This window comes from Cervus elaphus, chromosome 21, assembly GCF_910594005.1.
Source record: "Cervus elaphus chromosome 21, mCerEla1.1, whole genome shotgun sequence".
In the NCBI taxonomy this organism is placed as follows: Eukaryota; Metazoa; Chordata; class Mammalia; order Artiodactyla; family Cervidae; genus Cervus; species Cervus elaphus.
In genome coordinates, this window is record NC_057835.1 from 81,170,053 (window position 1) to 81,185,475 (window position 15,423).

Genomic DNA, 15,423 nt, shown 5'->3' on the forward strand with positions numbered 1-15,423 from the left:
CAGAGGAACCAGAGATCAAATTGCCAACATTTGTTAGATTATAGAAAAAGCAAGGGAATTCCAGAAAGACTTCTACTTCTGATTTACTGACTATACTAAAGTCTTTGACTGTGTGGATCACAACAAACTGGAAGATTCTTAAAGAGATGGAAATACCAGACCACCTTACCTGTCTCCTGAGAAACCTGTATTCAGGTCAAGAAGCAACAGTTAGAACCAGACATCGAACAACAGATTGGTTCAAAATTGGTAAAGGAGTATGACAAGGCTGTATACTGTCACTCTGCTTATTTAACTTATATGCAGAGTACATCATGTGAAATGCTGGCATGGATGAATTACAAGCGGGAATCAAGACTGCCAAGAGAAATATCAACAGCTTCAGATATGCAGATGACACCACATTTATGGCAGAAAACGAAGAACTAAAGAGCCTCTTGATGAAAGTGAAACAGGAGAGTGAAAAAGTTGGCTTAAAACTGAACACTCAGAAAACTAAGATCATGGCATCCAGACCCATCACTTCATGGCAAATAGATGGGGAAACAGTGGAAACAGACTTTATTTTGGGGGCTCCAAAATCATTGCAGATGGTGACTGCAGCATGAAATTAAAAGATGCTTGCTCCTTGGAAGAAAAGTTATGACCAACCTAGACAGCATATTAAAAAGCAGAGACATTACTTTGCCAGCACAAGTCTGTCTAGTCAAGGCTATGGTTTTTCCAGTAGTCATGTATGGATGTGAGAGTTGGACTATAAAGAAAAATGAGTGCCAAAGAACTGATGCTTTTGAACTGTGGTGTTGGAGAAGACTCTTGAGAGTCCCTTGGACTGTAAGGAGATCCAACCAGTCCATCCTAAAGGAAGTCAGTCCTGAATATTCATTGGAAGGACTGATGCTGAAGCTGAAACTCCAATACTTTGGCCACCTGATGCGAAGAGCTGACTCATTTGAAAAGACCCTGATGCTGGGAAAGATTGAAGGCAGGAGAAGAAGGGGATGACAGAGGATGAGATGGTTGGATGGTATCACCAACTCAATGGACATGAGTTTGAGTAAACTCCAGGAGATGGTGATGGATAGGGAGGCCTGGCATGCTGTAGTCCATGGGGTCACAAAGAGTCAGACATGACTGAGTGAACAGACTGAAAATCACTGTGGACGGTGACTGTAGCCATGAAATTAGAAGACACTTGCTCCTTGGAAGGAAAGCTATGACCAACCTAGACAGGCTATTAAAATGCAGAGACATCACTTTGTTGACGAAGGTCCGTATAGTCAAAGCTATAGTTTTTCCCGTAGTCATGTACAGATGTGAGAGTTGGACCATAAAGAAGGCTGAGTGACAAAGAATTGATGCTTTTGAACTGTGGTGCTGGAGAAGACTTTTGAGAGTCCCTTGGACAGCAAGGAGATCAAACCAGTACATTGTAAAGGAAATCAACCCTAAATATTCACTGGAAGGACTGATGCTGAAGCTGAAGCTCCAATACTTAGGCCACCTGATGTGAAGAGCCAACTCATTGGAAAGACCTTGATGTGGGAAAGACTGAGGGCAGGAGGAGAAGGGGATGACAGAGAATGAGATGACTGGATAGCATTATTGACTCAATAGACATGCAAAACCTGGGAGGTGGTAAGGCACAGGGAAGACTGGCGTGCTGCAGTCCATGGGATCGCAAGGAGTCGGACAGGGTTTAGCGACTGAACAACATCAACAACAGATTTAGTAAATTTTCAACATCAGCAAGGAATACTGATAGGTAAAGGTCATTAAAATTCAGTGTTTGGAGAAGGAGAAATATCATATGACATCCTTTATATGCAGAGTTCTAAAAGAAATAATACAAATGAACTTACAAAACAGAAACAGACTTAGAGAACAAACATGGTTGCCTGGGGGAAGGATGGGGGAAGGGATAGTTAGGGAGTTTGGGATGGGCATGTACACACTGCTATATGTAAAATGGATAACCGACAAGGACTTAGGTATAGCACACGGAACTCTGCTCCGTCAGCCTGGATGGGAGGGGCGTTTAGAGGAGAATGGATACATGTATATACATGGCTGAGTCCCTTCCCTATTTACCTGAAACTATCACAACGCTCTTTGTTAATTGGCTATACCCCAATACAAAAGAGAAAGTTAAAAAAAATTCACTGTCTCACCCAACTCATCTTGAATCCTACTATAAATCATCGACAATTATGCTATGTATTGAGTTCTTCTAAGTCCTCTGCAAAACACACACGAGGATACATACACAGAAACACAAGTATATTTCCTCCTTTCTTTAGCAATACTGACATCTCCAGTAAAATAACAAAAGTGAGAAGCATTTCATAATTGAAAAGAGCTACAGAGTGTCCATCTCTAGTTGTTCAGGACTCTGCTTTAAATTGACAAGAATCACTAGTTGGTTAAGTCATTTTTCTAACCAAACTAATTTCTTATAGGATGTGATAAGGAGCCAAATGTGGGTGTTACATGATTTTTACCTTTTCTCACAAAGGTATGTGAATGCCAATCTGACTAAGAAAATATAAAACATGGTTTAGTAACGTAAACAGAGGAAGGACTAAGGTGAAAATGAACAGTGCAGTCATTCTTGCCGTGAGACTCCCACCCGGCTCCAGGGCCAGGAGTGCTCGCTACGAGAGATTTAGGCATCCCCACCTCATTCATCCATCCATCCATCCATTCAGCGGATTTCAAAATGAAAATTCAGCAAGTTTTCCAAGACATTAAATACATCTGATGTAGAAATAGCAGCCATGCAACTAAGATCTGGGATTCATTGCAAATGTAGAAATATTAGGGCTTTAGAAAGCAGTTTAGGTCATAATTTTTGAAGATTATATTGTTCTTCCCCTCATTTTAGTAAAGGACTTGATTCTATAAATTTAGTATTTATAATAAAACATTTATCATTGTTGTTTTGTCACTGAGTCATGTCCAGCTCTTTGCAACTCCATGGACTGCAGCACACCAGGCCTCCCTGTCCTTCGCCATCTCCTGGAGTTTGTTCAAACTCATGTCTATTGAGTCGGTGATAAAACATAGCCTAACATTAATTAAATATACCATTCTTCTGTTACCTTGAATTTACCCTGAGCTGTTTCACTACTGGAATGAACAGCTTTTACAGATGTGTTTGGTACAAATGTATGTTCAGGGCACATGATTTATTCTGAAAGAAGCAGCTACCTTCTTGTGTATTTTTTAAAAACTAGACAGGAAAATAACACAACTTTATATTTGTATAGAGCTTTAGGTCTACAAAATGGTTGACAAGCCTCAGTACATGTTCAAAGATATGCAGAAAGGGGAAGTGATCACTCTGAGCACAATGCGCACAGCACCTCGGGCTCCAGTCCCGCAGGACAGGCACGGTGACCTCCACGGGGCCAGACTGACGGACCAGGACGCACCACAGCGGCCCGAAGGAGCTCAGACCAAGAAAACGTCACTCTGTAGCTGAAGCAACGAGGGAGACAGGGCCCTCACGGAGACGACACCCAGAGACGGAGAGAGACAGACAGGAGAGAGGACACTGCGGCTTACACGCATTCTAGAATTTAAACAGGCACTTAATAAGACAGTGACATGTAGTTATTTGTATTTCATGTAATGGTTTTAGTACCTCTCTTATATCACTCCAGTTATTGGCAACTGCCAATAGCCATTAGTATGCATGCACAGCAAACAGTGCTATATAAACTCAGACAACTTTACCAAAAAAGTCTATTGATATTAAGCTGTTAATTATAATAAAAATAAATACAGACTCCCTTGCATCATCAGAGGGTGTCCCAGGGCTTTCCCAGTGGCTCAGTGGCAAAGAATTCACCTGCTAATGCTGGAGACATGGTTCGATCCCCAGTCTGGGATTCCTACATGCTGCAGAGCAATCCAGCCCGTGTGCCACAGCTCTGGATCCTGGGCTCCAGAGCCGGGAGCCACGACTGCTGACGCCCACCCACCCAGAGCCCAAGCTCTGCACCAAGGGGAGCTGCTGCAGGGAGGAGCCCAGCCCCCAGTTAGAGAGGAGCCCCGCTCAGCACTATAGAGAAAAGCCCTGCAGCAATGAGGATGAAGCACAGCCAAAAACAAAACTAAAAAGAAAAAAAAGAGAGAGCCATGAGCAAACCAAGATGTGCTACCATGACCTCCCTCTAATACCTCACGTCACTGTTGTGAAGTCACGTGTTGGAACTGGCTGTGAGATGGCTGACAGAATCAGACGTCTCAGCGAAATCAACCCCCGGCTCAGGGCAGGTGCTTAACAAATACTCATGAGGGTCCATGGCCATGAAAAAGTAAAGACTTTAAGCCTCAGTGATGTGAAATCATCGGGAAATGAGACGTATTCAACAGTGAGCAGAGCAAAGGAAAGATGGGGTCGCCAAGCCTAGCTCTGGCCGCCCTGGGCCAGCGATTCGCCAGAAGACGCCTCCTACTCCCATGCTCAGCAGGGTGAGGCCACTCTTTGTGCTGAGTGTGGGGCTGGTTTTGTCCCAAGAGCACACTGACACCAGAAAACAAAGTGAAAGATTTTTTTTTCCCAGCTGGAAATGTTTTAGGACCATGAAGAGCCAGAGCTTGAATCAGAAAATCATGAGTATCCCTTCAAAGCTACCATAATTAACTACTTCATTAGTGACTTTCAGAAAAGAAACATTTCAGTCATATTTCTCTGCCTTGCCGATTGAATGTTTGAAAAACTCAAATCATGAGACTCTATACTCCTTGATCGTGGTGTGCGTGTGTGCGAATTCATTCAGTCATGTCTGACTCTTTGCGACCCCATGGACTGTAACCCGCCAGGATCCTCTGTCCATGGGATTCTCCAGGCAAGAATCCTGGAGTGGGTTGTCATGCCCTCCTCCAGGGGATCTTCCTGACCCAGGGATTGAATCTGCATCTCTTACATCTCCTGCATTGGCAGGCGGGTTCTTGATCCTGGCAGTATTGCAATTTTTCCAAATATGACACCATCGTCCACTAGATTTGATGTCAAATATTTTGAATCACTTCTAGAGTTTGTGAAGGATTTGTGTACCTTCCATCAACCAAGTCCTGTCTCTAAAGCCATGTTCATCCAATGACATGTCAAAGAGTCTGTGTGTTCCATCATCAAAGAGAGAAGCAGGAGGGTGGGTATGCAGGAAGGGAAGAGGGAAGAAGATGAAGATCCTTATAAAGAGGGAAAATAAGTCAAGGAAATGAAATCTTCTGCAGGTTTCCTCAACCTTTACTTAATCAGACTGAAGACGGCACATGTGATAAACAGAACCATATGTCAGCTAATAACTCAAGTAACACTCTCAAGAGAGTTTGACTATGTGCGTCTTGACTGCATGACCTGGGCAGCTGTGCTTGAGTTCAGCCTTCTTTTTCACACACTTTCGGTCATTCCCTTGCTGTTAGAAGATGCTGTCGCCTCTGCTGCAGTAACCTGCCTAGGAGCCTTCCCCTCTTCTTCTAATTTCTTCTTCTTTTCCTGGGATTTCAAAATCAGAAGGGAGAGCCTGTGTGGTAGATCACATTACTGCTCCTAATTATTTACTGCTCTTGTGTAAAGGATTATGTGCTTCCACCCACTGCCAAGGAACGTGGAGGACAGCGTCCTTGTGGAAAGAATATATGTCTCTCCTCCACGGGCTTCACGTGCCCTACTGGCCCCAGTGAGCTTCAAATGGAAGTGAGAAATGCCTCATCCAAGCAGAAGCTCCGAACCCAGCCAGAAACCCCGGGATGGACACGTGACTCGATCCTGCACCAGGATGTCAGCAGGACGTAGGGGCACACGCTCTCTGCCCTCAGCTCTGGTCCCTCTGCCCAGGACGCAGACTCAGTCCTGCAGATGGGGCAGCCGGGACGTGAGAGGTGTCAGGATGCACATTGCTATGCAGAATGACCACGCGGAGAGAGAAGGCCATGAGATGCTCACAGCCGGCTAAGGCGTTGAACAAAGCAGAGCAGACGCAGAGCCCCATTGCCTGGCCCCACCCCGAGAAGGGCACGCTCGGACCAGGCCAGCTCCTTCACACCAGACTCTAAATGAAAGTGCCCGTGGGGCAGGGAGCACTTGGCCAACAGTCAGCATCCTGAACTAAGAAATGCACAAACCGCTAAGGCTTTCTTTTCTCATCACAAGCTTGCAGAAGCTGACTAAGCCAGGCGTGTTACAATGGAATGCAGAACAAGAGGAGGGTGAGTTAGGGCCCAAGACCCTCTCGGGAGAGAGTTCTAGCAGTTCCTCCTGGGCGTCCCTCCTCCTGAGATACACACCGACTCTCCAGGTGGGGAAGCTTCAGCAGGGTAACCCACTGTTACCACTATGAATGATGACTTCCATCCCCTTCATCTGAAGTCCCCTCAGCCCTTAACTTATAACCCGTCAGATACACAGTAGCATGTCTGTTTTTCAGAGGGTTAAAAGCTGTTGAGGGAAAAAAAAGGTAATAGAACTTTTCTATTACACAGCTGGCATCTTGTATAGAGAAAAAACCAATACCCTTTGCCAGGTTGCATAAAGGTTACTCTGCAATCCCAATCCAAATTTTAAGAAAACATTATGCTTACACTATGAAGTAAATAAGTCTTCAGTTTTTGAAAACTAGAAAACAAAACTTATCTGGGTCTTCTTTCCATCAGCTCCTTACCTTCTGTGGACTCTTTGATATGGAGGCGCTTGTTGAGTTCATCCAGTTTGTTCTTCATGTGTGAAAATAAAAGACAAACAGAGAAAAGGGGAAAGAAAACAGATCAGAAATGGTCTTTCTTTCCAGCTCCCTTCTCTCTATTCAGTACCCAGCTAAATTCAAAATAGGATCCTAAGCTTCACCAATATCACACACTCTGTAAAGTGTTACTACTTTATCTCAAATTGACACTGAGGCTCTACTTCTCAGCCATCTATGGTGTTGAACATGCTATTTAATCTCTTCATGACTCTGCTTCCTTTTCCTAAAACCATGGATAATCATGGGACCAGCCTCCCATGTCGATGATGAGGATTAGGGCACATATATATAAATTAACTCTAATATTGCCCCAAAAGTTTGGACTAATCTCTAGGTACACTAAAGTGATTCCCAAACGAATTTATAAAATTGCCTTTTCTGAAGTAGAAATGGAATGACCCAGCAATGCTGAAACTGTCATCGCTCAACAATTCCATTTCCCGCTGTAGATCCTGGAGACATTCTAGCATGCGTGCAGAGACACTGGCAGTAACGTCTACAGCAGTATTGTCTGGAGGCTGTAACAGTTGGAAATTACCAAGCATCCTCAAGTAGCAAAATGAATAAAATCATGAAGCAGTAGTTGTACTGTTATGCATTATAATAATTATTGATATTAGCAATAAAAATGAATGAGATAAAACTTCATGTATTAATTTGTAAAAAATCTTAAAAATACAGTGATCAACAAATAAATGCAGGATACATATGTTATAACAGTATTTACATAAAAAATATAAAACATCCAGGGGACTTCCCTGGCGGTCCAGTGGCTAAGACTCCACACTTCCAGTGTAGGGGCTGTCAGTTCAATCCCTGGTGTGGGAATTGGATCCAGAATGCTTCGAGGAGCAGCCAAAAAAAATCTTTTTAATAAAAAATAAAATATTCAAAACTATACTATAGGTTATTTTAGGGAACTATGCTAAAGGTATCTTGATACATTATTTGAGATACCGTATGGAGTGAAAGTACAGAGTCCTCCATGGCAATTACACGGCTTCCTCGGTGGCTCGGTGGTGAAGAATCCACCTACTAATGCAGGGGACTCGAGTTGGATCCCTGGGTCAGGGAGATCCCCTGGAGAAGGGCATGGCAACCCACTGCAGCATTCCTGCCTGGAGAAGCCATGGACAGAGGAGCCTGGAAGGCTGCAGCCCATGGGGTCACAAAGAGTCAGCCACGCCTGAGTGACTAAGCGCAGCACAGGATACTAGTTATTAGCTCTGAGGTAGGAAGGAAGTGGGATTGGGGTGGGGGTGTCACGCGGAGCTTCTATTCCATCTTTAACGTTTTCTCTCTCACAATGTCTGTATTGAAGTATTCATTTTATTAATCTTTATACCTTTTTTGTATGTCTGTTTTTTTGTTGTTTTTTTTTTTTAAGAAAAGTAGTCTTTTGGAGAAAACCATTGAGGAAATAAAGATGATCTAGAATCCCTCCAAAATAGTTTAAGATAAAAGAACCAAAATATTTCTTGTTTTCCAAAGGAAAGGCAATTCAGAAAACAAAATCTAATAGATGCCTCTAAAAATATAACTGGAATTCACTTCAAAGACCATTTCCTGTTGACTTGGGCAACTCAACTCCTCCAGCTGAAGTCTTAGAATTACCTACTTTAATTAGCGCTGTTAGTTCTCATCAGGAGCTAAAGTAGGAGGCATTAAAGGGGATGTAGGACTACCCTGGCAGTACAGTGGTTAAGACTTAGCCTTCTAATGCAGGGGCTGAGGGTTCAACTCCTGGTCGGGGAGTTAGGATCCTTTTTTGGCCTTGAGGCCAAAAAACCAAAACATAAAACAGAAGCAGTATTGAAACAAATTCAACAAAGACTTTAAAAATGGTCCACATTTAAAAAAAAAAAAAAAAAGAAAACTTAAAAAGATAATGAGCTCATATATAAAAAAATAAGGCATGGGTGGAGGGAAATGAAGCAAACTTCCTGTCACAGTGGGCCTCCCAAACTGTGTCTCCCAGGCAACAAGGAACCCTAGAAGGTAGACAATGGGGAGGGGGAAGACCAGTAAGAAAACTATTTTCCACTTCTCTCAGGTCTAATGGAAAGATCACACATTTGCCTGTAATAAAACCACACATGCAAAAATTGTGGATTGCTTTGCTTTGTGTTGGAAGCCTATCAACTCAGTGTGGTAACACTGATTGTATCTTGCTGTCAAGAGTACTGATTGGCAACTTTAAAGGTCATTGATCAATATAAAATTCAGTAAGCAAATCACTATCGGCTATACTCCAGTACAAAAGAAAAAGCTGAAAAATATCCACTGGGATTTTGAATGAGATTGCTTTGAATCTATAGATGAATTTAGGAAGAACTGCCATCAATATTGAGTCCTTCAATGAATGATGAGTATCAGATCATTTACTTCAGTTCAGTTCAGTTCAGTCACTCAGTTGTGTCCGACTCTTTTCGACCCCATGGACTGCAGCACACCAGGCCTCCCTGTCCATCACCAACTCCCAGAGTTTACTCAAACTCATGTCCATTGAGTCAGTGATGCCATCCAAGCGTCTCGTTCTCTGTCGTCCCCTTCTCATTTATTTAGGTCTTCTTTAATTTCTCTCAAACTGTTTTCTAGTTTTCAGCATTCCTAGATATTTTATATTTTTAACACTATTGTAAATGTTTTAAAATTTCATTATCCAATTGTCTGTTGCTATATTTAGAAATACAATTGATTTTTAGATATGAGAAAAATATCATTACTGGACATGTGTTTGTTTCAATAACTGTCCCAACTTGCTGTGTGGGGTAGCGCCTGTTTGCACGCCCACCCCCCACCCTGTTGCCCCCTTCCCTCCCCTGCCCTGTGCCTGGGAGACTGATGTCTAGGGACGCATCAAAGAGCAAGCTTGCCCTTTGGCTGGGCGCCAACAGCGAGTGGCACTAGCAGGGGTAGCGAGGACGTGTTTACACCCCCAGCTTCCTCTCTGCCAGGCTGCGGTGTATTCACTGCACCCATCAACCAAATTTCAGTCCCCTCCTACAGGCTTCTTTCTCCATGTGCTGGTAACTATTCCTCCCCTTTCTTGTTGAAATCCAGATTGGTACCCTGGGAGCCCCAGGCGCCTTTACCATCCCTCCTCGATTTCCCTCTACCCTGCCAGCTTTGTAAATAGTCTGCTCATTAAATGTGATTGAAACAATCCCTTTAAGCCTCCTTGAAAAATCTCTTCTGCGTGGGCCATCTGTTTCCTATTGGGACCATGACTGTAGACATGTGATCCAGGTTAAAAAAAAGAAAAACGTTTGGTTAGGAGTTGTGACTCCACAGAATAGTATGAATTTTATTCTTTGCTCTTCATTATCTACGCCTGTGCTGTCCAATATGGTGGCCACAAGCCACTAAATGAAATTAAAAATTTAGTTCCAAGTGCTCGAAAGCTATGTAGCTAGTAACTACTATTTTGGACAATGCAGATAGACCACGCATACCATCAGAGAAAGTTCTATCGGACAGCACTGCTCTACACCCAACAGGCTCTTCCATGATAAACAAAAAAGATTACTTCTACCTTTGGCTCTAGCTTATCATCACAGGTACAGCCCAGGTCAAAATCAGACTGAAGGTACATAACCCCTGGGTAGGTGGGTCTGGTGACTTCCTCTGGCATAGTCGGTCTGAAGATGTTGGTACGCAGGAGATGGTTCAAACTCCCGTGGGTCCCGTTATTCGGAGCTGGCTTCAGTCCTAGGAGATCTGATGAGAAGAAAGAAAAGGGCCAGGTACTTTGTAAAAATTTTTGAAGAGATAGGTGGAGAGTCAAAACCATTCACCTCCCAAGGGCCGGAAAACTTGGAACACAAATCAGAATGGGATACAACCAAATTTAGACGGTAGGCTCCCTTCTTAGTTCCTAAGTCATCCTTGCCTGATGAGGTCTTGGCAACAACTTTCTAAAATAGCATCTTCATGGCCTGATATCAAGAGAGACATTCCCCAAAAGAGTGAAGGAATAGGGCCTTGCTTCGCCACCCTTTCTGTCTGTGACAGCTACAACCCAAGGACCATCAGCGTCAGGATCATCGCCTTTCTGCTTCTCCGTGAGACTTTTATCCCGAGTTTTGAAGTGGGGCTTATGATCAATAAATAACCTCGGGCCTGCCCTCTCATGCACTGCACAGAAGAACGGGGACAAGAGGAGGCTTTGGCCGTGTGCCCTGAAGGGCCGCTGTGAAATGAACAGGCTGATTTCACAGCAAGTGAGAAGGCTGCCAAGCAGGCACACAGGGACTGGCCTGAGCCGAGAGGAGGGCCGGGGAGCGCCAGCAGCCCAGAGGGGAAGGGAACCCAGGAGACCCGACGTGCAGACTCCCCCTCTAACCGCCAGACTGGCACTCCCTCACTAAATAGGAAAAGCTGTCCTCATCCAGCAACTAGAGACTCCAGGAAGAAAAATAATTAGGAGCACATAAATAGCTGGCCAGGAGGTGAGCTGGCAAGCCGTGCGCTGGGCTGCGATGGGAGAGATGGAGGTGGGGGAAGGTTCTGTGCCAAGCTCCCACTTCACCCGGCCTGCGACCGGTGGTGTCAGACTGTAATGCTATGTTAGATCAGCCGGAGGCTGCCAACAGCAACACCATGAAAACTCCCCATTAGTCAACTGTTGAAGGAAGACAAAGAAGCCTTAGAAGGGGGATGATATTCTGTCCCTTGAACCAATGGGCAAATTACAGCATTTTTTTAATGAAAAGATGAGGTGATCCCAGAAAACAGACACCTCATTTCTTTCTCCGACATCGAAACGAGTTCATATATTAACTCCGGATTGTTTTCCTGGTTTTGATGAAATAAGTGACTTACCACACATAACATTGTAAAGTTCAATGTTTTCAAATGGAGGTACTTTGGTCTTGTACTTAAACGTTGGGCCATAACCTACAAAAACAGTCTTCCAAAAGAAAAGAAAACAAAAACAATTAGGCATTGCTAATATCCAGGAGCAACCCTCCCTTGAGTTATGAATGCTTTGCAAGCTTCACTCACACCTCCGTTCCCATCCTTTTTCAGAACCTCTACAATACACTTCGATTCATAGTTCTGGGAGCATACCTGCATACTGTTGACCTTGTTATCAAATCCATGGTCTCCCTGGAAAAAACATTTTCCTGATGGTTTCTTATAAACCTCCAAAGGTTTCCTAGAGCAAAATGATTGTACAATCAATCAGGACTTCTCATAAAATCACTCTGATAGAAAAAAAAAAAGATCTCTAAGAAGTGGATTTTACTAATACAAGCGTGTTCCTCTCCACTTTCACTGCATCATTCCCAGGGTGATGAAAGATGAGGCTGTCTTTTTGCCCCCAGTGCTCTGGCTCTGACGTTCAGCCTAGGACAGATTGGGACCTGAGGTCTGGCGCCCTCCTCCTGTCTCACGGACACACTGAGCAAAGCGCTGGTCACAGGTATAGACACACCCTGCAGGTGCTACACGCTCTGTCCCAGACCACCCCAATTAAGAGACTCTCACGACAAAGGAGTCACGCGAAGCTTTTGGTTTCCCAGTGCATATAAAAGTTATATTTACACTATACTGCATTAAGTATGCAGTAGCATTATGTCTAAGAAAACAATGCACATACCCTAATTTAAAAATAGCGCTGTTGGAGAAAGGGCACCAATAGACTTTCTCGATGCAGAGTTGCCACAAACCTTCAGCTGTCTGCCCACGTGCCCCACTGGCTCTAGGACTGAAAGATTCTCTGCTCTGGGACCAGGTCTGTCTGGCTCACTTCTTTGTGCCCGTCACTAGGCTTGTGCTAAGCACACACCCAGCTGGCGCTTTTAAAATGTGTGATGTTTGATCAATGAACAGAGATCTGTATTCCACAGAAATATTTGCATACAGATTTCCCTGTCAACAATGTATCTGGTAACACCGCCAGGAAGTGTAGCCGATGGTAAGCCTAACACACGTGATAGTGGCACCGCTTAACAGGAGCCACGCCTCACCGGGGCAGTGGCTCTGTTTAGAAGCAGAAAACAGAAACCTGGCTCTCGAGACATCAAAAGCATTTGAACTTCCTTGTTGTGACAGGAAGATGCCGTTTGCTTAGAGTCATGTAGCAGTTTTCCAAAACACTTACATGTTTATTAAGACAAATATTTCCTAAGTACGTACAGGTACATGGCACTGCAGTACAGCGCTTGGGAAAAACAAAGAAATTGAATGTTTGAGTCCTTGATCTTGGAAAAGCACTCTCACCTTGGGGTAATAAGATATGTGTGTATACAGCTCAACAGTTCAAGTTAAGTTGAGAAGATGTGCTGCTGATTAAAATGGCTGGCTTTGGTCTATGCTAATCTGCTCAACTGTCTTCATGTTTTACTTAACTTCTACTGAACTCCCAAGTTTTCTTCATCAAAACATACGTGTCCCCTGCAATGGAAGTGTGGCTTTTTAACCACTGGGTCACCAGGGAAGTCAGGAAATTTCTTTTTATAATGTCTAATGACCTTACAGCAATGCAGCTGCCTTATAGAACTACATACAGTGGGGGGGTTAGTCGCTCAGTTGTGTCCAACTCTTTGCGACCCCATGGACTGTGGCCCGCCAGGCTCCTCTGTCCTTGGGATTCTCTAGGCAAGAATACCGGAGTGGGTAGCCATTCCCTTCTCCAGGGGATCTTCCGACGCAGGGATTGAACCCAGGTCTCCCGCATTGCAGGCAGATTCTTTACCGTCTGAGCCTTCAGGGAAGTCCTCGGGGCCGAGGGGATGGTTATGAAGGTGAGAAACAGGGACTGCCTGTCCCCGAGGTACCTGGCGACGTGCCATCTGCGCTCCACCAGTAAATGGACGTCTTCGATCCTTCTGTTGTTGGCGTAGTGCAAACGTTTGGGAAGGTGCTGTTTCATGTAAGGCTTAAAGTGCTGGTCTGGTTTTTTACACTGAAATATAAACAGACATTGAATTTTGCATGGAGAGTCTTCTGGAAAAGCCCAAGATATTCTCTCCAGAAAGCTGAAGGAGGTTTTAAGTCAAAGGAAAGGCTAATTAGTAAGTAAATGGAATTTGTGACCCCCCTCCCCATCAAATAATAAAAGTGGAAAACACATAGATTCAAACGGGATTAGGTAACGTTGAAGACGAGGCTGTGGTTTTTCCAGTGGTCATGTATGGATGTGAGAGTTGGACTATAAAGAAAGCTGAGCGCTGAAGAATTGATGCTTTTGAAATGTGGTGTTGGAGAAGACTCTTAAGTGTCCCTTGGACTGCAAGGAGATCCAACCAGTCCATCCTGGGGGAGATCAGTCCTGGGTATTCATTGGAAGGACTGATGCTGAAGCTGAAACTCCAATACTTTGGCCACCTGATGTGAAGAACTGACTCACTTGAAAAGACCCTGATGCTGGGAAAGATTGAAGGCAGGAGGAGAAGGGGACGACAGAGGATGAGATGGTTGGATGGCATCATCGACTCCACGGGACGTGAGTTTGGGTGGACTCTTGGAGCTGGTGATGGACAGGGAGGCCTGGCAAGCTGCGGTTCATGGGGTTGTAAAGAGGTGGACACGACTGAGCGACTGAATTGAACTGAATGTTGAAGAAGACATGGAATGGTATCACAGAGGGGAGTTAGACGTTTTTAAGATATGTCCCTGACTGGTGGGACCGTCACACAGAGCAGCTCAAACCCCAAGGCTTTTCTCAAACACTCTAAGTCCAGGGGTGGGGTGGGGGGTGGGGCAGAGAGGAGGGAGCAGTGAGGTTCATGAGGTCACCTCCTCAGGCGCTTTTAAGCTCTCTAATCTAGATGGGGAAACGGAATGGGGCCTGCGCAGACCTGGTTCAGAAAGTGCAAGGGTCTGTTTAACCAAGGATGAAGGTTTTTCAGCCCTAATGGCATGATCAAATATTCCCATTCTGGATCATTGCCAAGACCATTAGGGAGCCCGCTGCTGTCCATGGGCCAGGATTTCTGAAAGCTCTTAGGGAAATAAACAACACTGGATGGCAGGGTGGTGAGGAAAACGCTCCTCTCATCCTACAGGGAGGTGAGCACAGGAGGCGAGTGTGTGGAAGTTACTCCAAGCGCAGAGTCCCGGGACACGCAACACTTACCGTGAGATTAGCAATGATGACTTTAGGGTCATCTGTTCAAAGAGAGAAGGAGAGAGAGTTCAGAAGTGTTGACAGGAGTCACCGAGAGAAACCAATGTTGCAGTAAGAAACTCAGTCCTTTTCTTTTTCTTCTGGAAGAGTTATTTAGATTTTGGTTCAAGCACATGCAAAACTCTGTGTGGGTATTTAATAGTTTAGTAAGTGAAATACATCAAAATAAGTAGAAATTCCAATGGTAAATGTCCCTGCTAAGTCTGGGTCAACTTTTCTGAAAGGGAATTCCTCCTTTCAGAGCACCAGGATGTTGCTGGGTAAATGGCTTTTTAAAATTCTCCCAGCCGACTCACAGACTTAGAGAACTTATGATTGCCGGCGGGGGGAGGTTGCAGGGAAGGGATGGTTAGGAAGTTTGCAATGGACATATACACACCGCTATATTTAAAGTGGACGACCAACAGGGACCTGCTGTAGGGCACAGGGAACTCTGCTCGATGTTACGTGGCAGCCTGGGCGGGAGGGGAGGGGGTTTGGGGAGAATGGATACATGCGTATGTATGGCCAAGTCTCTCTGCTGTCCGCCTGAAA

At 44.6% G+C, this 15,423-nt stretch overlaps 1 protein-coding gene across 8 annotated transcripts in view; it reads right to left on the bottom strand.

Annotated features, from left to right (window-relative positions):
- Window positions 1-15,423, bottom strand: part of ENPP2 (ectonucleotide pyrophosphatase/phosphodiesterase 2) — a 129,513-nt gene that overhangs the window by 20,353 nt on the left and 93,737 nt on the right. For all 8 annotated transcript variants that reach the window (XM_043880413.1, XM_043880411.1, XM_043880409.1 and 5 more), the window contains 6 exons: window positions 14,839-14,870; window positions 13,538-13,665; window positions 11,826-11,913; window positions 11,577-11,664; window positions 10,288-10,472; window positions 6,672-6,723 (listed from right to left, as the gene is read on the bottom strand). In XM_043880413.1, the coding sequence (XP_043736348.1) occupies window positions 6,672-6,723; window positions 10,288-10,472; window positions 11,577-11,664; window positions 11,826-11,913; window positions 13,538-13,665; window positions 14,839-14,870 (573 nt within the window). The remainder of the gene's footprint in view (window positions 1-6,671; window positions 6,724-10,287; window positions 10,473-11,576; window positions 11,665-11,825; window positions 11,914-13,537; window positions 13,666-14,838; window positions 14,871-15,423) is intronic.